Source organism: Montipora foliosa, chromosome 9 (genome assembly GCF_036669935.1).
Source record: "Montipora foliosa isolate CH-2021 chromosome 9, ASM3666993v2, whole genome shotgun sequence".
Classification (NCBI taxonomy): domain Eukaryota; kingdom Metazoa; phylum Cnidaria; class Anthozoa; order Scleractinia; family Acroporidae; genus Montipora; species Montipora foliosa.
This window is the reverse complement of record NC_090877.1, coordinates 5,479,626-5,502,125: the sequence shown is the minus strand read 5'-3', so window position 1 is coordinate 5,502,125 and position 22,500 is coordinate 5,479,626. Positions and strand designations below refer to the sequence as shown.

General features: G+C 40.6%; 2 protein-coding genes across 10 annotated transcripts in view; one reads left to right on the top strand and one right to left on the bottom strand.

The window, feature by feature from the left end:
* LOC137970920 (galanin receptor 2a-like) overlaps positions 1–4,422 on the top strand; it is a 10,862-nt gene extending 6,440 nt beyond the window's left edge. For all 3 annotated transcript variants that reach the window (XM_068817582.1, XM_068817581.1, XM_068817583.1), the window contains exons 2-4: positions 1–199; positions 2,187–2,636; positions 3,616–4,422. The exon at positions 1–199 is cut by the window's left edge and continues 21 nt beyond it. In XM_068817582.1, coding sequence (XP_068673683.1) covers positions 24–199; positions 2,187–2,636; positions 3,616–4,018 — 1,029 coding nt within the window. In that variant the 5' untranslated portion in view covers positions 1–23 and the 3' untranslated portion in view covers positions 4,019–4,422. The remainder of the gene's footprint in view (positions 200–2,186; positions 2,637–3,615) is intronic.
* A 3,018-nt stretch (positions 4,423–7,440) lies between these two features.
* The window catches only part of LOC137969429 (voltage-dependent T-type calcium channel subunit alpha-1H-like), a 38,389-nt gene continuing 23,329 nt past the window's right edge, over positions 7,441–22,500 (bottom strand). For 6 of the 7 annotated variants that reach the window (XM_068815648.1, XM_068815652.1, XM_068815651.1 and 3 more), the window contains 17 exons: positions 21,822–22,002; positions 21,073–21,617; positions 20,652–20,728; positions 20,213–20,336; positions 19,175–19,243; positions 18,224–18,408; positions 17,284–17,410; positions 17,070–17,189; positions 16,477–16,566; positions 15,786–15,981; positions 13,043–13,191; positions 12,573–12,682; positions 12,158–12,294; positions 11,035–11,105; positions 10,169–10,247; positions 9,932–10,053; positions 7,444–8,941 (listed from right to left, as the gene is read on the bottom strand). In XM_068815648.1, the coding sequence (XP_068671749.1) occupies positions 8,321–8,941; positions 9,932–10,053; positions 10,169–10,247; positions 11,035–11,105; positions 12,158–12,294; positions 12,573–12,682; positions 13,043–13,191; positions 15,786–15,981; positions 16,477–16,566; positions 17,070–17,189; positions 17,284–17,410; positions 18,224–18,408; positions 19,175–19,243; positions 20,213–20,336; positions 20,652–20,728; positions 21,073–21,617; positions 21,822–22,002 (3,003 nt within the window). In that variant the 3' untranslated portion in view covers positions 7,444–8,320. Of the gene's footprint in view, positions 8,942–9,931; positions 10,054–10,168; positions 10,248–11,034; positions 11,106–12,157; positions 12,295–12,572; positions 12,683–13,042; positions 13,192–15,785; positions 15,982–16,476; positions 16,567–17,069; positions 17,190–17,283; positions 17,411–18,223; positions 18,409–19,174; positions 19,244–20,212; positions 20,337–20,651; positions 20,729–21,072; positions 21,618–21,821; positions 22,003–22,500 lie in introns of all 7 variants that reach the window. The other variant, XM_068815647.1, reaches the window with a different exon arrangement.

The following is a 22,500-nucleotide window of genomic DNA, read 5'->3' as shown; positions in this document are numbered from 1 at the left end:
GGTGATTTCAATTTATCACTAACATGAAAGACACAGTAATACACGTTGTAAACTCAGTAATGGTTGGGATAAATCTCTTTGGTAACTCACTCGTCTGCTTTGTCGTTCTCAAACACAAGTCGATGAGAACGACAATGAACTTTCTACTCGTGAATTTGGCCTGTTCAGACATGATGGTTGGAGTGTTTTCCATTTTCAGGTTAGTAGAGTGTGAGGACGCTTAATGCATCGTTGAGATTTGTTCAAATACAGCAAAAGCAGTCGCCGTGGGAAAGGTCTTCGGCCTCCGTGACCCAGTCTTGACCGACCCCAGGATTTTTGCTCAAGGTGGGAAACGAGCAAGGCTCTAAAGTGGACCAAAACATGAAAACTGCACCAACTCACAGAAATTGTAGTGGGGAATATCATACGTGCCAACTCTCCAGGATTATCCGAGAGTCTCCTGGATACGGAACGAATCCGTACGGGTCATTAAATCTCCCGGATAAAAACGACTCTGAACCTTTTCCTCCATTCTAGACTCAAACTGCATCCCCAAGTAAAAAAAAATTGATCTTTTCAAACTCGTTTTATTGTTTCCTAATGCATTTCTTCATCTCTGAGTTTCAAACACACGTTGATAGAACCAAACTAAATGGCTTTCTTTATCTCCGTTTGTTATCACAGCCATATAACCAATTGTTTGATTGAATCTCCGATTAACTAATAACAATTTTTGAGATAAGTAACCTGTTTTCCCGCAAAGTCACAATGGCGATATAATATTCTTGTATTTTGAAGGAGATTCTGGGTAATGGGTGGGTGCGGTTTTTTTTGGGCGGGAGGGGGTTAGTGGGTAGATTGATCGAGGGGGGGGGGGGAAAACCGGATGGAAAAAATCTCCAGATTTTAGATCTCCATAGGTTGGCACCTCTGAAATGATAATCTTGTCTCATTCAGTTGTTTAAAATTTGGTAATTAAAGACGTTCTGTCGAACGGCATGCTTTGCACACGTTGGTTTATGTTTTTATTCTGCTTGATGAAGATGAAGCCACGCGAGAGAAAATAAGCGACAATTTTTGTCCTTTCTACAAGAGAACGGAAGAGAAGTTGCCTTGGAGAATAGAATTGTATATTTCCAACAAATAAAGCAAAACGCTTATAAAAACTAAATTTAAAAAATCGGATTTCCTCACTTAACGCAGCCCGCAGCGTAATAGCGATTCAAATATAAAACAGACATCGATAAAGTACATCTTTCTTTATTGTCTTCGATTCTTCGTTCTTGTAAAATGGGCTGGACGTTTGCTTTTTTACAATACACAAACAGCTTGCTCATTTGGAACGTTTGACCCCGACATAAGCTTTGTAAGACACAAAATCATTTCAGCCATAGGTTTTCTGATATAAGATCAAGATTTCGGGAACAACTTCCGAAAACATCCAAGAGAAAAATCTCAAACAGAGAGGAGAAAAGAGGTCCCGGGGGGAGGGTGGGAGGTACTAAAAAAAATTAATACGGGTAGGCTCTGCCCCGAGGTCCGACCCCTTACCCTTTTATATACCATTTTTGGCAGAAAAGATACCCCTTTCGTATACCTTCAATTGGAAAATAATACCCCTTTCACAAACCTAGTTAAAACACTGCATCCGCTTTCTAGCCCTCAGTCATAAGGTATGTGTGTTCGAAATATTTTACTGAAAGGCCCTTTTTAAATACCTAAATGAGAGATTCATATACTTCGACTACTCGTGAAATCCCTACACTTTCATATGCCTGAAGCGTGAAAAAGGTACCCCTTTCGGGCGGAGCCTCCCCGTATAGGCCATTATAGGGAGTACCCCCCCCCCCCCCATCCGGGAGGGGGGGGACAGAGGTAGCTCACTCAGTACAAACAATGACTTCAGTAAATGAAACTCGAACTCCATTGGTCCCGAAATGACTTCCGTGGCTCAGGTCTCTGAAGTTTTCATTCGGATATATCTGGAAGTTGCCATCATCACTTCATCACGGTCCAACAGCTCAGTAGTTATCCACTGGTGTTTTTCACCGTTGATATATCAATAACGATTAAATCAACCTTGCCTTGAATGTGTAACTTTTTTTATTATTCGGAGTTAAAGATCATTCCTTTGTGAGTGAACAAATAAATTGAATTTTTTTTATTATTATTTTCATTCCCTTCCTTTTTTTTTTTTTTTACAGGATTTTCATCGACATCCCGTTCGAAAATCTCGACGGCACCGCGGCAGACGCAGTTTGCAAACTGTTAACAGGGGGAGCTTTAATGCGTGTTGGAATTTTAGCTTCTGTATTGTTCCTTGTTTTGATCGCTGTTGAACGATATTACGCTGTATTATATCCTTTACAACATCAAACCGGACTTTTGGTCAGAAAAGTAAAACCCATTGTTCTATTCATTTGGATTTATGCATTTGCATGGCACATACCTATTATAACCCTCCTTGAATACAGTATTGAAGAAAAGGTGTGTATTATATCGTGGCCAAGTTATGTCCGTCAAGCTATGTCTGTTTGGTGGGTCATTTCAACAGCTGTAATTCCTGTGATAATGATGGGGTACCTCTACATGCAGATTCTTCGCGAACTTTGGAAGAGGCGGTTACCTGGAAGAGTAGGAAGTCCAAAAGTAAGGTAATTTACTAATAGTCAATTGTGTCTTGGATCCCTTGCGCATGATGTAAATCACACACTGGCCAAAGACGCTTTTTTTCCCCAGAGAAGCTGCTGAAGATGGTTCCAAACCTGGACGTCCGCCAATCATAGCTAACTCCCGGCTCTTCTGCGCAATCTCAGAGATTAGAAATAACAACAGCTCTTCAGAATTTCTCAGCGTTTTTCTCGGATGCAAATGAGCTTCGTCCCAAGGAAAAGAGTTAATTAAACGTTACACGCTTTAAGGTCATTCTGAAAATGTTTTCGGGTAAAATAGGCTGGATAAGCTAAACTCTAAACTTGAAAAAAATGGTATTTTGGCGTGCGTGTCGCTTCTTTCTTGATGGTTTTGGCGCCATCTCGGACTGACCACTCTCTTCGACTCCACGTAGCTTTACTTTTCGTTTTACTATTCTTTTTGGTCACCATGAACCTATCAAGCCTTATTGTTGTGTTCAACTTCGCAACTTGTGTATGACGCAGCCTGAAAGCACCCCACAAGTCCACTTTCCCTGGGCAATCAGTACTAGAATAAAAATATACTATCTTACCGGCAGGTATTTTTTGCAGGTTGCATGTTGCAGGTTGCAGGTTGAATTTTCATTATAACTGGAAAACCGCTGGCACTAAAAAGAAAGGTAAAGCGATAGACTTGCCGTGACTGTTACATGAAAAGCTAACCTTAGGCCTAAAAACTTTTCTTTAGGCCTAATTTGGCCTAAGGTTAGCTTTTCATGTAACAGTCACGGCAAGTCTATCGCTTTACCTTTCTTTTTAGTGCCAGCGGTTTTCCAGTTATAATGAAATTTCAACCCGCAACCTGCAACCTGCAAAACATACCTGCCGCTATTTTACCAGAAATCGAACGCACTCGCTTTACAAATTTATGATTATTACTACTTATTTAATGAAGCTGGCAACATCGACCAATGCTGATATTGCTTGTTTACGTTTTTAGGAGAAAAGTGACTAGGATGACGCTGGTGATTAGCGTGATATACATTTTGACGTGGATTCCGCACAGCGTCATATTTCTGTATTTTATCTTTAAGCCACACAGGAGTAGTACTGCAAGCTCTTCAGTCGATGAATTTGCAATCGTCCTTGTCTCGTTCAATTCTTGCGTCAATCCAATTGTGTATACTTTACATAGTAAGCCATTCAGCGAGAGCTTAAAAAGCTTGTTGATTTGCAAGAGAAATGCGGTTTTACCGGCCGTAAGTGTTGTTGCTCCCCAACACGTGGAAGAAGGCGAAGAAGTATCGTCGTATGAAAATGAATACTCTGTTGAAAATAACATTGACAATAGATGTCAGTCCATCGACGGGAGCCACCAAGGTAGCTTCAATGGGTTACCATGATTCCATTTCATGATATAAACTCGTCAGTTTTGTCTGTCTTGAGACGTCGTAAAGAAATGACAAAGGTACATCTTAACCAGTAGCACGCTATTTCAACGAACCACTCCAAACAAAACTCTGGCATTTCTCTTTACCAAGGCAACGCCGAGAGCAGAAAACTTACTTTATTGTATTGGTGTCTTCCATCCCAAAGAAATCAATGAACACCTTTAGTTCCTCTATTTTTATTTTTACTTTTTCACGTTTTTTTTGCTACCAATAGCACTCAGTGCTCCACTATTGATTTTTTTTTCACCAGAGAGAAAAGGAATTCCTCTCTCATAAAAACAATAATTGTTAAAAAAAAATGCATGGCTGTGTCCCAAAAGTAAACAGTTTACAATGTATAACATAAAGAACCCCTCCCTCCCATCCCCCCCCCCCCTCCCCAAGAAAAACGTACTGTATTGCGCGGTAATGACATATATACCTCAATGCGAACAAAATCCCTTCACAACCTAACCTTTTCCAGGCTCCTAGATAATCGGGAAAGCAGATCGCGGAAAAGCGTGAGAGCTGGGATCGACCGTAGCTCACACGCTTTTTTCGCATGCAGTTTCTGTCATTCGCTTTCAGGATCTTTTTGGTATCCTGGATAACAGCCTTTTCATAACCATAACCCCTTAAATCTCTCTGACAAAGATCAAACGCTCGAAACATCAGCTTTTCAATCTCCTCCCTACGCAGGGCAACTTACTTTTTATCATCTGAGTTAATAATATCGATTTCTCGTGTTGCGCACACTTGCCGACGCAGCACCACTGTCTAAGTCTGTTATATATATGTTATTTTCCGGCCGAGAGGTCCGTATTTATTGGGAAAAACTGTGCCAGAGGTCTCGAGTGTGCAGCCGAGTGCCATACTCGAGACCGAGGGTACAGTTTTTCCCAATATGGAACCACCTAGGCAGGCAAATAACCTATTAATTTTTTTTCTACGAGATTGCTGTGAAAGGGCCTAAAATGTCAGTTACGTGACAGAAATTGATGTTAACGAAAAAGGAGTGCACGGCTTGAAATATAATTGAGTAAAGAGCTTAAAATCAAAGCAACACACATTCACATTTTATTCACACATTCACATTTACATTTTACATTGTCTAGGACACTTTTACGCGGTTACAAAAAGCTTGAAAAGTTGCTTAAGTTGGAAATTTCGGAGCGGTCCGGATGGGAAAATGCGGACCGCTGGAGTGCGCGATTACCCAATCAGATTCAAGCATTTAGGATTCCGGACCGCTGAAATGCTGGATAAAAAAAAATTGCATTATTCTTAGCATAACATTGTAAATGGTAATGTTTCCCAATATTACAATCCGTTTAAAAAAGCAGCGAAAAAGTGGAATTTGCTACCCGGTGGATAGGCTAAGCTCATTATCATCCGGCTTCTTCTTACGAGTTCAGCTATCAAGTTTCACCAAGGAGATAAAAAGGAAATGTACTGATTCCCATGACACCCAAGCTTCCTAAGCGCTTTTAACACTCAGCTTATGACTGCGCACTCGGCCTCAGTCATCCGCAGTAACAATAGCAATCGACCTTAACTTCTTACATCAACAACCGCATCCCATGTAAATGCCACCAAGCGTCTTGTTATACACATTCGTTTAACGAAAAAAATTACAATCATTAGACTGAAACATCTGCCAACTACAATGAACTGAGTTTCCTGTTTATTACTACGATTTTTTCATTCTGTTTTTTTGTTTACAGTAAGTGTATATCATCTAAAAAATCTACTGCCCTCGCTTGCGATAATCGAGAATATTCCCTTAAAACGGGTGTTAAGAAATTATTAAAACTTAATTCTGACAAATATCGATTTTTAAGCCTCCATTTGGAACCATATACTGGTGGGAGAACTTGCTGTGAAGGCATCTTAACGGAATTCTCTTTTGCTACTAGATCGATGACAGAATCGTCGTACGTGTACGACAACGAAGAAAATGTACCTCGTATTCGGAGTACTTGTTCAATATCTATTTCCTGGTAGTCCTCGTCTTCCAGGGTTTTAAAGTTGCTTCCACGACTCCAAAGACAGTTAAGCCTGGCTTTGAGTTTTTCTGCCTTGCGCGTACCTTGGATGTAGCGTTTGCTGCCCGGTTTAACACCTTTTTCAACGGATACGTGAGAATCAGGGTGAGAAACTGCATTGCGCATGCGACACTGTGACTGTTTAATTATGTTTTCTTCGGTTATTTTCCCAGCGTCTTCAAACGTTAATTTTTCGCCCCCGGCTGCTACCTCTTTGGGACTGAAGTTTGCCCGCTTTCCATACCGCATTCTTCCTTGATACGTATTGTGGATGTCTTTTTCAGGCCCTGGTGCTTGCCTTTCTTCTCGCTTTTCTTCTAAGACTACACCACCGTATTTATCAAACAAATTCATATATTTGGGTTCTGTGTGGTTTTTGACAGTCAAACGTAATTGCCTATCGTCTGGAGAAACTCCTGAGAGAAGAATATTAAAGCCATACACGGAAGGACTTAGTTTTTTGTTCATCTCTTTTGGCTTTTTGGAAGGCCACCTTTCGATATCGTTGTCTTTCATTTGACAGCTTCCCGTTTTGTTATCAATTTCCAAGACTTGGTTGTGAACTGGTGTTTTCCGCGATGTTGTCTCAGGCTTAAGAGATATTTCCCCGTCATCCTCTAAAAGTGTTTTCTTCCTTGCAACAATCCGCCGACTTAACCGCTCATCGCAGCAACTTTTATCTGTGTGAATCCCAATTCCTTTTATAAAGAAATTCATTGACGCTGGTAGCCGATAAAGTTCCCCACGCGTATGAAGACCATGATTGTCAACTTCGCCTTTTCTGAAGTTCATTCTTAAAATTTACAAAGATCACCGTTATATTTCGTGAACTAATCCCGAATCTACCGAGCATCTGACTAGAAAGGTGTGATGGTAGAAATGTTTTGAACTGTCAGTTAACCTCAAGACATACTCTAAATTTGCCTTCTTTAAATTCACACCTGATCTCGTAGATAATCAATCTTACTGCCACAACTAAAAGAAAGCGTTGATTGCATGAGGGAACAAGAGTGTCGCTGTCGCTAATTGCCAAAGGAGTCTTCAACACTAAAAATACAATTACCAGTATTTGTCATTTTAGGATTCTGCGAGAAAGTAGGAATATATCCATTTAAAGACCACTAGGCGATGGTCCATAAAGGATGAAAATTCACGCAAAAGTCAAATATTCACAATTTCCATCGCGTGTTTGCCTTTAAGCGCCTCCAAAATTCGATTAATAGACTACGAGGTGTTATAATAATTTGTCTTTTCTAATGTCAGTTGCTATGGTAATCTGGAGGGATCTAGCGGCAGGTGCATGTTTCAAGCTGAGCTTATTGTTCGTGTCTGCCTCAGACCATGAAATATTCAACACTACAACGACTTTTATTTTAAAATTCGCACTTTAGAGAGAAAAAAAAACCACAATCACTCTACAGGATATTTTAGATTACAATATGATATTACTTAAATACATTTCACACAGTATTTTCGAAGTTCTTGATTCTTTCCTTGACTAAAAATACCACTTTTATTTTGTTTGTTCTTATGCAAACTAAATATATGTTAATATTTTTTGGCCCTTCATTTATTTCAGACATTTTGACACCCACCCGAACTGTTTCTTAAAGAGCCTGAGGGGTGGGGACTGAAGACTAGATTCCAGTCTCCAATTCCTCCAGCGCTCACTTTGTTCTCTCGGGATAACAAAACATAACTTTAAAAGATATGCTCTGTTAACCCTAAACCCAAAACGTTGTTGGCCTTTTACCCTTTCAAATCTGAGTCGCAATGGCCCAAATCTCATTTCCTAGCGCAAAATCTGTGCAGTTCCTGTTTTTTCCCAAGGACTCTCTTCTAGATAACAGCGAAACAGTACAGTTACCTTTTCCGTGGGCTCCATATAGTTACATTAATTATCCCAAAGAATCGAAAATACTGTGACAAACTCAACAAAAACAGACAGAGCTACTTCTGGCAAATGTCCACCACACATACCCGTTCCTTATGCTTAACATCGACATCATTGCGACACAATTCGTCAATGCCTTTTTGAAAAGGGCCTAAAAGAGAACCACCTGAAAGACGATGGATCAGAATTTTCAAAACCTTTTCGTACCGACACATGGTAGGGGATTTTCTTTTAACTAAGTTCAGCTGTAAGATTTTGGTCGAAGTAGGTTCGCTCAGCCTTGGGTCCCTTCAGCCCTCGGGCCAGTAACAATGAAATGACGAAAATTTCCCTGGCTCACAGTTTAACTCCAGACTTATATACAGTAAACTTATTTGAATCAGAAGAGGTCTTGAGAAGTTCCGTCATATCGCTGATGGTGTTTCGTCTCTGACGTGGATAACGCGTGACAGTTGGTTGGGTGACTTGGTCAGTGGTGTGTGAAGAAGTCCTCACAATTGTTAATTTCACCTCTTGTAAATTGGCATTTAAACGCAAGAATTCCTGAAAAATTGCATCAGCTCTAGCTAAATCGGTGCAAAACGCAGATTTATCCATTGTGTCCTGAGGTTCACAATGTTTCAACTGCGCAAGCTCAATACCACCCAGCCCGAGTTGCACCACGGATTGCCGCCTCGGGACTGGCTGATCGCTCCGCTTCGCCTTCGCTTTGATAAAATTTTTGGCCGATAAAGTCAGCAACTTGAGCTTCCTTTCCAAGTCTTTGGCGGCCATATTGGCTGCAATTTTCTCTTTAGATTCTTTCAGATGCTTCATAAGAACAGCAATAACAACATTGACCAACACAAACTGAGCCGCAAGTACGAATGTAACGAAAAATAGGGGTGCAGTGTATTTATTCATGGAACAATCCTCTTCACGTTCTGCCTCTGCGGAGCACCTGGGGCGCAATGTGTCCTAAAAGGAGATAAGCAGTGGAAATAAGAAAGTGTATCAAGCAAGGCCTCGACTGCATGAGCCGAGGATTCTTTCCGTCAACCCTCAAGTAAGTCCTGGAAGACAATGATTTCCCTATATGGGAACAGAGCAGAAGTTTTTATTCTTAGTTCAAACAAAAACACCTTGGCCTCTTTTGAGGGAAAATGTCAAAAACTACTCTGAACACAAGTTGACGGTGTTCTGAGTAGTTGGTACAACTACCCCAGAACTTGCGCCTCTCCATTTGTTTCGTTTCCCTCGAGTACAGTGTTCTTACATAAACGTCTGGGCCCGGTTGTTCAAAAGCCGATTAACTTAATCCAGGATAAGCGTAAACTTTTGTTTCATGTTTTCAACTTTTTGGTGAAAGATTCTTTTGCTTATTTTTGTTTTTCAAGATTTACTTCTTCTTATGTAAAGTTTTGCCGAATATCATCGTTGAAAAGCATTTGGGAATAGAGAAATGAACTCCTTGGTTAATTTTTAATCTGGGAGTAGCGTTAATCGGCTTTTGAACAACCGGGCCCTGTTCTTTAGTCGACGAACCTTGAATAAACTAAAACATAACTTGAAGTGAACAGCGGTGATAAACATGGTAAACCAAAACCTCATACCCAGGGTCTCTCTTTTTTGCCTCCTTTGCAGTCAATGGAGGCAGAGAAGAGAGCCCCTGGAAACGAGGTTGGGTAAACCAATCATAGTTACCAACCATAGTGTTTTCTACAACTATAAGTCTTTGTTTATCATGCTGATGAATCTGCCTGGCTACAACAAATTACTGGCAAGAAAGGCCAGCAACAATATTCTCGCAAACACTTAATCACGTTTAGTGCAACAAACGAAACAGTCCTGGTCCCCTTGCCAGGTACACAATAATTATTTTCTGTTGACAGTTTCTTAAAGTAATCCAATTATTGTCTTAGAATGCGTTCCTGTAAAAAAAAATAATGAATTCAATTTATAGCCTACCTCTAAGATACCATTCCAATTATCCCCTGTGGCAATACGAAACAACGTTAACATTGCACTGCCAAAATCCCTGAAGTGTGCATGAGGGCCCAGACCCTGACATGGCTTCGATGGACAACACTCTGTGAAATTAAATGATACAAAATGTAGCTCACTAAACAAAGATGCCTTTTACCTCAAAGCTTTAGTCATTGGACTCTCAGACATTGAAAGGCTATGTGGCTACTGATAACTTACCAAGAGTTCCAAATAACTGAATTCCCAAGCAGGAATAAATAAAAAACAGAAGCAGGAACAACAATCCAAGATTTGCAACCTAAATGATTTAAGAGGACAATATTAAAGTTTCATTGGATTAGAGAAATATTGGTGGGTTAAAGGAGGGAAACGAGAGTTATCCTCGCTATCGACTTCTTCGACAGTATATCGATTTTGACGGGAGTCTTACAAGAATAATGTTTAAAGTCTCTGTTAAGAGCCTAGGAAGGCCTATCAGGCCGGCGCTTATCTCCGATTTCCATAGCATGAAGCGACTAGCGACCCACTCGCTGGATGGGATGCTAGTCCATCGCGGGGTTACCCCCAGCATTACGCCGGTACCCATTGATACACCTGGGTGTAGAGAGGCACCGTGAGAGTAAAGTGTCTTGCCCAAGAACACAACACAATGTCCCCGGCCAGGCCCCGAACCCGGACCACTCGATCCGGAGTCGAGCGCACTAACCACGAGGCCACCGCACCTGCCTCCCTCAAGAATAATGTAAGGATCCGTTATTTCTAGTGGTTTGGTTTCTCCCCTCCTCCTAAATACCTGTTACTGTATTTGGACGATCCGGAGCAGTCTTGAAGTTTCACAATCGCCGGTTTTTTTAATCCTTTTATTTCTTGGCACTGATAAGTACACCTCAAAACTGGCTTAATGAAAAGCTTGCACTGGATTCCCAGTAAATTAAAAGATAGGAGAAATCATTGACAATTATGATCTGATTTTTCCGGTGCATAGCACAGATGTGTTTGATAGCCTGGGTTCTTTCTGATTAGCCAAATTTTTGTTTGAGTTTAACGGTACTAAACTGAAAACATTTCTAATGAGACGGACAAACCTGAGGTAGTGCTTCAAAGAGGGTGTCCAGAAGAGAGCGAACACCCTTCGCTAGTTTTACAAGCTTCAGTACTGCAATAAAGAATTGAAAAATAACGCTATGGACGGCCAGAGCGAGTTAAGCCTCTTTATGATTTATCAGCGCAAAATACAAAATACTCTACTCTTTGGTTTCTTTTATCAATTACTTACCCATCGACTGCGGCGTTCGAAACTCAGTTTAATTGTTTACTGGCACGTGATGCAATTTGTAATCCTAATGAATTACAATGCCTGAGTTCCACCATTACTTAAAATGTCAATGTGGGACTTCAAACGCGATGTTTGACAAGTTAAGCCTGGTTTTCACTAGCCACACAAGCACTAGCGCAAGCTTAAGTAGCTAAGTAGCTAATGCTAAGTGAAAACGAACGTCGACTAAGCATCAAAATCACCAACGGCCTCCGCCATTATGTTCAAATGCTCAGACGAGGAGAATCTGGAACGAATGCTTTAAGGTGGCTTACTACATGCAGTTTTCCGATTCTGATTTCTGTGAAATTGAGGCAACGGGTTGTTTTTTTCTGAAGTGTTAGTCACTGCAATTGATGTAATTGACCAAGCTGAGCGAGCTCCTGGAGGAACCTGCTGAGCGCTTCTGCAAAGTCCCAAAACGTATCGGGTGGCAGATTTACCTCAGTATCTTTTGAAGATAGAGGTTTCCGGTGCAAGACCTTACATTTGTTTCAGATAGGTTCAGTTAACCGATGAATTTTCGGGCGGGATAAGATTTTCGTGGAACCTTTGATTTACGGCCCCCAGATAATGACGATCATTTTATATAGTTTGTGATATGATATATATATGTATATGACTGGTCAAACTGAGACTGTAGATACAGTATTGACATTCTCAGCAACGTATCAGTAATATATAAAAACTGAAGGGGGTAGTTTCTAAAGAAACTGTGGTGCTGCGTCGGTGGGGAAGTAGTATACAAAATTTGGTTTTATCAACGGAGTTGATAATGTAAATTGGCCACCGTGCAGACATTCTAAAAGCTGACGTTTCGAGAGTTAGCCCTTTGTCAGAGTGAATCGCTCCATACATAAAAATTAACTACTCAGTAATCGTGATAAGCAAACCTCTGATAATCCTTAGCACTCTTAACGACCGCGCAACAGTTGGATTTATCCGTAGCAAGTTTCCTGCTGAGCTGAGTGATTCGATTATTATTCCACTTAAGGACAGAACAACGATGACAAGATCAACCAAGTTCCACCTGAAAATAAATACGTCCAGGATGTCTGAATAAACTGAAAGATGTCTGAATAAGCTGAAAAGAGTTAAAGATTAAGCCTGCGAGCAGGGTCTCGGCAAGGTCGGAGGCGAGTGGAGCGAAGTCGCTCGCAAACTCGCTCGTGGTGCAAAACGAACCGGAAAAGAAAGAGAGCAGCGCCTGAGTGCAAAAACCAGAAACGTGCTGCCGGCAGGCTATTACAGACTGAAAGTTTGGAAATTGCTGAAAGGAAACGACAATGACACGTAATGAAGCCGTACCTATCTTTGAAGTATCGCACGAGTCCAAAGGCAATAAACTTCAGTATCACCTCCAACACAAAGACGGCGGTGAAAAAGTAATTTGCAGTTTCCACGAACACTTCAAATGTCTGGCGAAACACAATGCAAAGAACACTGGATTACAAGTACTGAGATCGGTACATTCATGTTTATTAAGATAAATGTAATAGAGGCTATCATCAGATTTATGGCGCGGTTTTAAATTGAAGTTCGCAAACCAAAACTAAGGAGGTTATCATGATAAACCGTAACAAACGCAAACGGATCAATGAACGAATCAGGACTCATCTTGGTCAACGCTAGGGAGGATACACGCGTGTAAGTTCCATTTTTTTTTAAATTGGCATTCTATTGGTTTAAAAATAGCGTGAGAGACCCCACGATACGATCTCCCACAAGAGAACAAATCAGCACCCAAATTTATTGCTAAAAGTGTAGTTTTTACTCACCTTCGACATCTGGTAATGCTCCAGTGACATGCAGAGGACATTGAGAAATATCACAACGGCAATAGCTACGTCCCAGTACGGGTGAAGACAAATGTCATGTATGCGTCGCCGCCAGCTGCTGTATCGTTCGCAATATGAGCGCTCCTCATCTGAAACGATAATTAACAGACCCTATTGTAAGATGAAATATAACTCATTTTTCCCAGATGCCTGAGTAAGTGAGCCGTGATCTTAAGATTTCAAGAATATTCTCGCTGAATGTTAATTATCATATCGCAAAACGGGCCACAATGCACTACTGCATTGGGTGCTTTCTTTCAGTGTTATTCAGGGCTAACTATGCAAATTTCACTCCCCAGAAGCCACTTATTTATTTATTTACCACGTAAGTCTTCACTCTTAAAACAGTATTATTGCAGCCTGCTTTAAGATAAAATAAAACAAACAAAAACACGAAATTACTAATCAATATATAAGATTACACAGGGACTGCCTAAATGAACATGGCGAAGTAGATGCTATAATTTCTGGTGGGAGATTGTTCCATTGCGCAATTGTACTAGGGTAAAAGGAGTTCTTGTAATAATGACATGTAAAACATGGCTGCTAAAATCGATGACTGATGATGACATAAGAGCCCTTATGTTCTTTCTGAAGCTTGTCGCATTCGTAAGTGGCTAACCCATTACTCTGTTTGTACAGCATACAGTGATGTGCGTCAGATCGCCTGAGCTCCAGAGATCTCCATTTGAGAGAAGATAACATATCAGTGACACTGTCTAATCTGTCGTAGTGCCCGAGTACCCAGCGAGCTGCTCGGGGTTGGAGCATTTCGACCTGTTGTATGTTCTTAGCTACGTAAGGGTCCCAGACAGTGGAACCATATTCAACAATCGGTCTCGCTATAGGGCTTTGTACGCTCGTTCTTTGGATTTAGCCAAACAAGAGCGGAGATTGCGTCGTAGAAAGTTCAGAGTCCTGTTTGCTTTGGTGGTAATTTCATATACATGATCATTCCAGCGCAAATCATGCAAGAGGTAGATCCCAAAATATTTCGTAACAACAGTTTCTAGGACCTTGCCATGAAGTTTGTACTGAAATTTCAAAGGTATATGTCTGCGTGTTACCCGTATAACAATGCACTTGTCTGGATTAAATTCCATACGCCGGTCGGATTCCCATTTTTCCAAGCTGTGAAGATCATCTTGTAATTGCCCGCAAGCACTCTCAGCTTTTATTGGTCTCGCTTAGGGTGTTCAGGGCAAAGCGCCTATATTTTAAGCCGCCAAGGTCTCGTTTAGGGTTCCGCGAAGAAACACAGAATTACGCGAAGAGAAACAGAAGTCAAATTTTCTTTTTAACTTGCTTTTAGGAGTCAAATTTGCTTAAGCCACGCCCAGATTGGTCTCCTTTAGGGGTCACAAAAAGCTTGAGCCACGCCCAAATGATCTCCTTTAGGGGTTAAATTCAAAATTTCCGACGAGCATCCCCGTCTGTTCCATATGGGAGTCCCCCCCCCCCCCCGGGCTTTTATTGTAAAGTAAATGACGGACCCTTGACATAACATAGCATGGGAGATCATTATTAAAAATAAGAAACATTAATGGCCCCAGCACTGAACCTTGGGAACACCTGAGGTTACTGGAACTGAATGCGAATGTTCTTCTTCTAGGACTACACTTTGTCTTCTTTTCTCAAGAAAACTTTTCAACTCTGCAATGTAATGTCATCAATGCCACACTTAAACAATTTGTATAGCAAGCCATTGTGTGGAACCTTGTCAAATGCCTTGCTTAAATCCATAACAATAACATCCGTTAAAATTTGGCCTCCTCTCTGAGTTTCTTTTGCGAGGTCATCTATGAAAGCAATTAATTGGGTTTCACAAGATAAGGTGCTCGCCTGAAGCCATGCTGAGAATAATTTAAAATTCCATAGCGATCCAAATGCTTTGAAATATGTGAGATCAGAATGGGCTCCATTAATTTGCAGCATATACTAGTAAGGGAAACAGGTCGGTAATTTTCAGGTAGATGTCTAGACCTTTTTTTGTGTATTGGAGTTACATTTGCCAACCTCCAGTCTTCAGGAACAGTACCTGTTCTAAGGGAGACCTTGAATATGTTGCAAAGGACTGGAGCAATCTGGCAGCTTAATTCCCTTAGGATTAGAGACTGTAGGTTGTCTGGACAAGGTGCCTTATAGGAATTTAACTTGTCCAATAACTTTTGAACACCCTCAACGATGACATTTATCGGTGGCATTGGTAGCAGCCTGCTCAGTAATATGCTTAAGTTTCATTGGTAAACTCTTAGAGAAGGCCATCTGAAGACTTGGCTTTGGTGGTCGAATCTGTTACTATGTCACACCGGGACGTTAGTGAAGAAATTCCTGATCTATCGTTACGTGAATGTTTGATAAATGACCAAAAGCGTTTAGAAATAGAAGGGGTGTTTTCAGCATCTCTTGGTTCTAAAATCTCCTCTTCATGACTCCAATAACATTGCCTGACCCTCCTCTGTACTTCTCGCTTGAGAGATTTATAATAGATTTATTAGAATATGCCCCACCCTTCTCTCTTGGTGTTGGTTGACAGTTGCTGTCTGTCCCTTCCCACAGCAGTCCGGGAATCTCGTCCTTAGCCTAGCTTCTCTTTTTCACAAGTAATACACAATGAGGAAAAAGCCGGAAAATTGTCGATAAGTAGATAGAGTTGTTGACAAAAAGGTCATTTCATGTTTACCTCCCTGATTCTTAGTTTTAGCCTTTTCTAGCGATTTCTTTCGTCTTCGAAGCTTCTCCTCGTCCTCGAGTCGTTCACGACAGCGCTGAAAGTTCTCCACAACAACGCCCACAATCATGTTTAGCACCATAAATCCACCCAACATAAGGAAAGGAATAAAATAAACAAGTCTCCATTCCGCGTAATTCTTAATGGGCTGAAAAATGAACAAAAAAAAAGTAGTCAGACATCCGATCCGTAGGTCGATAGATAGATTCTTTCATCGATCAGAGCCTTTCTCTTTCATTGTGCGACAGAAAAAGAAAAGAAAACAGAAAACGTAGAAGGAAAACATCCCATTCGTAGGTCGAGATATTGATTCTTTCACCTACCAGAGTTTTTCAATTTACTTGTGCGAAACATTTCCATGTTTGTTTTGAAATTTTCAATTTTAATTTAACATTTTTTTGAGCGGATTTTTTTTAAACTATATATGAACCTTTAAAAGCTGGGTCCAAGGAACACTACGAAATAAATTTATATAGTGTTGGTGTTACATACAATGCTATGTAAGTCCTTACTTAATAAAGGAGACTTATTCCAGATCAGATAGATGGGCATTAGTTATCATAACAACCTTGATAACATCCATCTGGCCCTTCAATGTGCTGCTTTGCAAGTGCAACGACCTGTTCGCTGGGATTCAGTTTACCTGTTTATCAATTCCCACAGCATCAATGCCGTTGTGCATAATCTTCACCCAACCATCTCGTGTGGAAATAACGAACAGTGATATTAGGGCCTGAAAAAAATAATTTAGGTCCTGATATGTTAATTTTTTTCAACGAGATAATTATGAATTCAGCCTTTCTATTCAAAAGAAGTATGCTATGTGTTAATTAATGCTGCCTCCGAGCCGGTCTGGACAACCCGTCTCAGACTACATTAGGAAAGCAATTCTGTGGATGAGAAAGCTGTTGTCCATAAATAAATAAATAAATAAATAAATAAGTAAATAAATAAAGGCCACTGAAACATAGGACTGTAAGAAAACGAAAAGAATTTAGTGTATCGCGACAAGAGACTACGAAACGTAAAGAATTATTAAAAAGAAGAAGATGAAAGCAAACCGAAAGCCCTCCAAATGAGCAAAGATAGCACCATAGGGCTACTAATGCAGTCATCCAAGACGATGTTTTCGCATGCGCACTTATGGCGACTCTTGCGCGTTTACCATATTATTATTATTATTATTATTATTATTATTATTATTATTATTGTTATTATTATTATTATCTCAGTTACCTGTGGCAAGTTGTCAAAATTGTACATGCGATTTTGCCAGCGACCAGAACTATAATTGCACTCCTGTTTGCTTTTCACGTTGTTATTTCCTTCACAGTAATAGAATTGCCCTTTAAAAATCTAAAAGTAAAAGTTGGAAAGTACTGTTAAACATATTGATAAATAACATTAAATGAACATTTGATTGAGATACAAAATGGTATTTTTTTTTCACCTGAACTCCAAGTATTCCAAACATGACGAAGAAAATAGCAGCTATCAATACAGTGTTTCCGATTGGCTTTAGAGAGTAAAGAAGAGTCTGAACAACTAACTTCAGACCAGGAGCACGTCTGATCATTCTGTGATGAAGATAAGGACAAACGGTTTCAACATAGAATAGCACATCATAGTCAAATTGAGACTATACACCAGAGGCGATGTCGCAAATGTTTTATTACTAAGTCTTTGAGAGGAATTCAGGAATACTAATGAAAACCCACAGAAAGGCAGAGGACTTTCACACACGCTGCCAGCAAATCAAAACTATTCGTTGTCCTTAAAGGCCGGGACACACTAGGCGACAAGTCGCAGCGACATGTCTCTGCGACAAATTGCTTCATGTGTACTACTTCCAAAACAAGTCGGTGCGACACGACGCCTGTTCGGTGCACACGCAGTGATCTCGTATGAGGGGGAATGTGAACTAGTTTTCTAATTCAATATGGCTGACCATATGACGCTCTCTCGTTGGTTCATTTATATTTTGTCGCAGCGACTTGTTGCCGGAAGTGTACACACGATGCGACAACGCTGCTTTCGCTAGTTTTGTCGCTGCGATAAGTCGCACGAATTCAAACCAGTTTGAATTCGTGCGACTGATCGCAGCGACAAAATTCTGCCGCGGCGACAATGATTTTCATGAAATTAACCGTGTCACACAAGGTGATTTGTTGCGGCGACTTGTCCCCGCGACGTGTTGCAGCGACTTATCGCCTAGTGTGTCCCGGCCTTGACAATAAATTTTGATTCTTGCACAGAATTAATTTTTTTTTTCCGAAAGTTAAAAACTCGCTTGTCAAAATATGAATCAAGGGCCATTTTTTTTAAGTAGACAAAAATAAGCAGTTTGATTTGTGGCATCCGTTTACGCGGCCGTCCGTGACAAGGCCTACCTGAGTGGTCTGAGAGTCCTCAAAGCCCGGAAAACCTTGAGCGTTCCAAGTACTTCTGGTGCAGAGGTGCTGCTGTACGTAATGATGACGTCAATCCAGGATACCAACACGAGACAGCCATCAAGTACATTCCAGCCATCTTTGAGATAGGTCCCAGGCCCCAGGAGAAAACCATGAGCTACGATCTGCAGCAATTAAACACAAGATAGCTCAGTATCATTTTTGCTTTTTTAAGCCTTTAGATAAGAAAGGTGCATTGCCACTGGATGAGTTTTGGTCCTTCAAAAATGAACGTTTTATACATCCAATATTGTAAAGAGAGCTGTTTAATACGTTCACCATAGTTGTGTTCCGAGAAAAATACAGATGCGTCATCGTGTGCAGAAGTTTTCGTTTCGCGTTACAAACCACCTATACTAATTAACGTTGTGGATCGCAAACTAATAATATTCTGCTCCCTTTTGCAATATTGATTTTTCCAAGCCTAAAGGCGCTGTTACACTGTGCAATTTGTTATGCGACCTGTCTCCCAATGCCATTTCTACAAACGTTGTCACATTACGAAACAAGTTGTTTTACGCCGGGGTGTTGCATGATGTTTCATGCAACTTGTCTTGTTTCGATGATCACACAAGGTTAAAGGAATATTTTCATTGGCTGGTGCCGCAAACCGTTGCGACATAAGTTGAGGGACAAATGTTACACTGCCCAATGCTTAAACTGAAATATCGTCGCAACTGTTGTGAAAAGAAGAACTCTATTCTAATTTCCGCAACGTTTTCTGCAAGTGGTCTCGCAACGTTTTTGGCCGTTGCAAGGTATGTTAGTACACTGAGCAATGATTCATGCAATTTGCAACTCTTCTCGCAATGGCATTGCGAGCCAAGTTGCACGAAAAATTTCACAGTCAGTGGAACGGCCCCTTAACCCTAACTCAACGCTGATACATACCTTCATCATCATTTCAAGACTAAAAATCACCGTCAGTACAACCATGGCAATATCAATTACTTGGCGTTTCTAACGAAAAACAAGATGAAAGATTAACCTTTTAATAGTCCATCGGCGATGGACTATTTAAAGACAACAGACGGAAATTTTTCAAGCTTTATTCAGTCAGTGAGGCATATTCATCAATATGAACTGCGTAAAGAAGCTGATAACTTAATGTTACAAGTGTTACGGTAATGCAAAGTGAATCCTGAGAGCGACTCAGAGGAAAGCCTAAATCGAAGGCGAAACTTGGTCAACTCTGTCTGATGTTATTGTTTAATGGCAAACACGCTTCACGTTGTCTGTTCACGACGCTTGAACGATTTACGCTCGGCTTACACATTTTATCCGGCTGGTTCAGATTTACCAAGACTGTCTAATTGTATTAACGCCGCATTTAGATTGGAAGTTTGTCAAGAAGGCCAGTGTTAACCAAATAATCTTTTCGTCTCGTAAACAGTAAATGTAAAGATTGTAGATTCCGTTTTCTGGATTCCGGATTCCTAGTTTTTGTGCTGTATTCCCAGCAAACCTTCAACGACATAATAGTCCACAAGACAGAGGGAAGCATTTCGTGTCTAAAAACGGGCATGAAAAAACAAGCACTGTCTAAGGAGTGGTAGTATTTAGGTTGTTTTGGAAAAAAAAAAGGGGAATGAAGGCTTTGTAAAAATTGTGCAATGAAAGTCATTTATTCTTACAATAAGATTACCTGGCTTGAGCCTGCGATCAATCGAAACACTGGTCAACTTAGAAAAAGCGGCTGACCTCGATGAGCTCTAAACGTGAGCCCGCGATATGGTTTAACTAGAGTGGTCCTCCGAGGTCCAACTAAATCTTCCAAACAAAAATGTTGCACCGAGGGGAAAATCGTAAAACCCGTATAAAAATTTATCGGAGGACGAAGAATGCTATCGCCGAACAATTTCGACCAACACACCAGTGATTGAGGAATTTGAAAATTAAGGTGACTGCAAATAATTAAGGGTTGGTTACCTTGTTATTTGATGGAATGTTGGGTTCCTCCAAAGCCAACATCACACAGCTTATTAAGATGAAAGACAGAACCACGTAATCGAAGTATTTATGTCCACACACAGTTGCCAGAAGACAACGGAACCTGAAAATATCAAAAGCCAATTCTAGAACCTCTAGTATACGCGTCATGTATTTTCACTTTACGATTCAGTCACTTTGACTGTGAGGTATCAACCTTCGTTCCTCGCGTTTTTCAGAGTTAGGGCTGCAATAGAGAAATGACCGACTGATAGAGATAGTAAGCGGTAACTCTAAACACTGCCGTGAGGTTGCACTAATAGAGAAGGTCATTGAAAATGTCCAGTTGAAATAATTAAAGTGATTTCTTGGAGGTAGTAACCTAAAATTACAGAATTATCATCAATTGCTTCTTTCGTCTTTTCTTTACCATTCTTACCGGTTGGAAGGAGCAAACAGGAAGAGGCTCCGATTTTGTCGCGTGTATCTAAACTTCGCCCATTGACTCTTCCTCGTCTGTAGATGAAAAAGAAACCCTAGACTTATAAATTTGACTATCTATTAAAAAAAAATTGTTCCCCGTAGCATGAAGCATTCGACTCTCGTGTAACTAGATTGTCCTAGGAGCTGACTGCAGGTACTGTGTTTGGTGTGTAGTTTGGAAGGAATGGGAGACGTGATTGGTTCGATTGTTCAACTGACTGACTGACGGACTGACGGACTGACCGACCGACCGACGGATGGACGAACTGACTGATTGACAGACGGACGGACGGACGGACAGACAGACGGACAGACGGACGGACTTACTGACGTGTTCACCTTAACAAATTGAATGCATGATAATACGAGCAACTTGCCTGATTATCGCAAACAGAAGTTTCTCGCTGATGGCACATTTTCTCTTCTGTGTTTTTCTCCGTAGTAACTTGGTTGATTTCTGCATTAGCTTTGGATGACTCGCTAATTCCCTGACACTGGTCGCGACAGGAACCTGGGGAACAGGATCTCGCGAAATCTATCGAGGAAGGTACTTCATCTGCATCAGTTTCCAACATGGCGTTTGGAGTTGTTTCGTGAAGAGTGTCCGCATTGTCGGTCGCGGAAGAGCGCGTGTCAATGGCTTTTGAATCATCATTAAGTTCAAAGCCGTAGTTAAACATGGACAACTTGATATCATTGTTTTGTTGTGTTCGTTCGGTCTTCCGTATAATTGACATTGAAGCTTTTCGCATGCTTTTTAATTCTGGCATTGTAAGGAAGGCTTCCCGAGACTTGTTAGGAGGGCGTTCAGATACCTTATCAGAAATTCGCTTGCTGTGCTTCATATGTGCTGCTTGATGGTGGTTTGTACTTGTTGAAATAAGACTGGCAGTTAAATTGGACTTTAACTGAAACGTTGAACCTGTTTAAAACATAAAAAGACATGCTTTAGGGTCGGATTAATACCAACATTATTTACCTCTCTTAAGATTAGCTAGTGTATTTCATATTTTCATGATAGCCGAGATTACTAACAACTAATTTTTGCATTTGACTAAAAGTTAATTCATCTTTTTAGTGAAAGGCCGTCGCACTTTATTAATGCTAAAACATTGTTCTTACGTACCTAAAGCATTGCGTAGTCCATGGCCGCAAAAATCGGGGAGTTCTTTATGACTGCAGCTTCCTGGACATGAATACTGTGGCTGACAATGACAAGTGTTGGAAATCTTTTGGTCGTCTTTTGTTCCTGAGTCAGGTATAGTCCGTCCGATTTCTTCCTTAGTCTTTGGGGCACGTTTTCTTTTCTAGAGAAAATAAAATAATCTCTGTAGCCTACAAAGGGGCGACGTTAACCAGAACCCCACTGGGCCCAGGCGGGTTTATTGTGTGACCAGTAAATGGCTTCAGAGCCACCTTATTTTTTTTTTGTAAATTGTAAAGGTGGCTATGAATCCCCTCCAGAGAATTTGTTCTAACTTTACAGAGTATGATATCTTATCCCGCGAATCACTTTTCCGCATCAATAGAATTTAAGGGGTACCGAGTATTAAAAACTCCTTCATGACAGCAAGTTTCAACAGTTGTCCTTGCTTTTAACACGCCTCTAGCTATTTTTACAAAACTAGTTTCGTCCGATCTCGAACCTGTTCAGTTGTAAGCCGTTTCGATATTTAAATTTGAATGCACAATTACTTCTTGTAATCTCGCAAAAGGTTTCGCGTATATATATATATATATATTTATAAAGTACAAAGTTGCAAAGCTCAAAGCTCAATTCACATGGGCATGATTGGGAAATAATT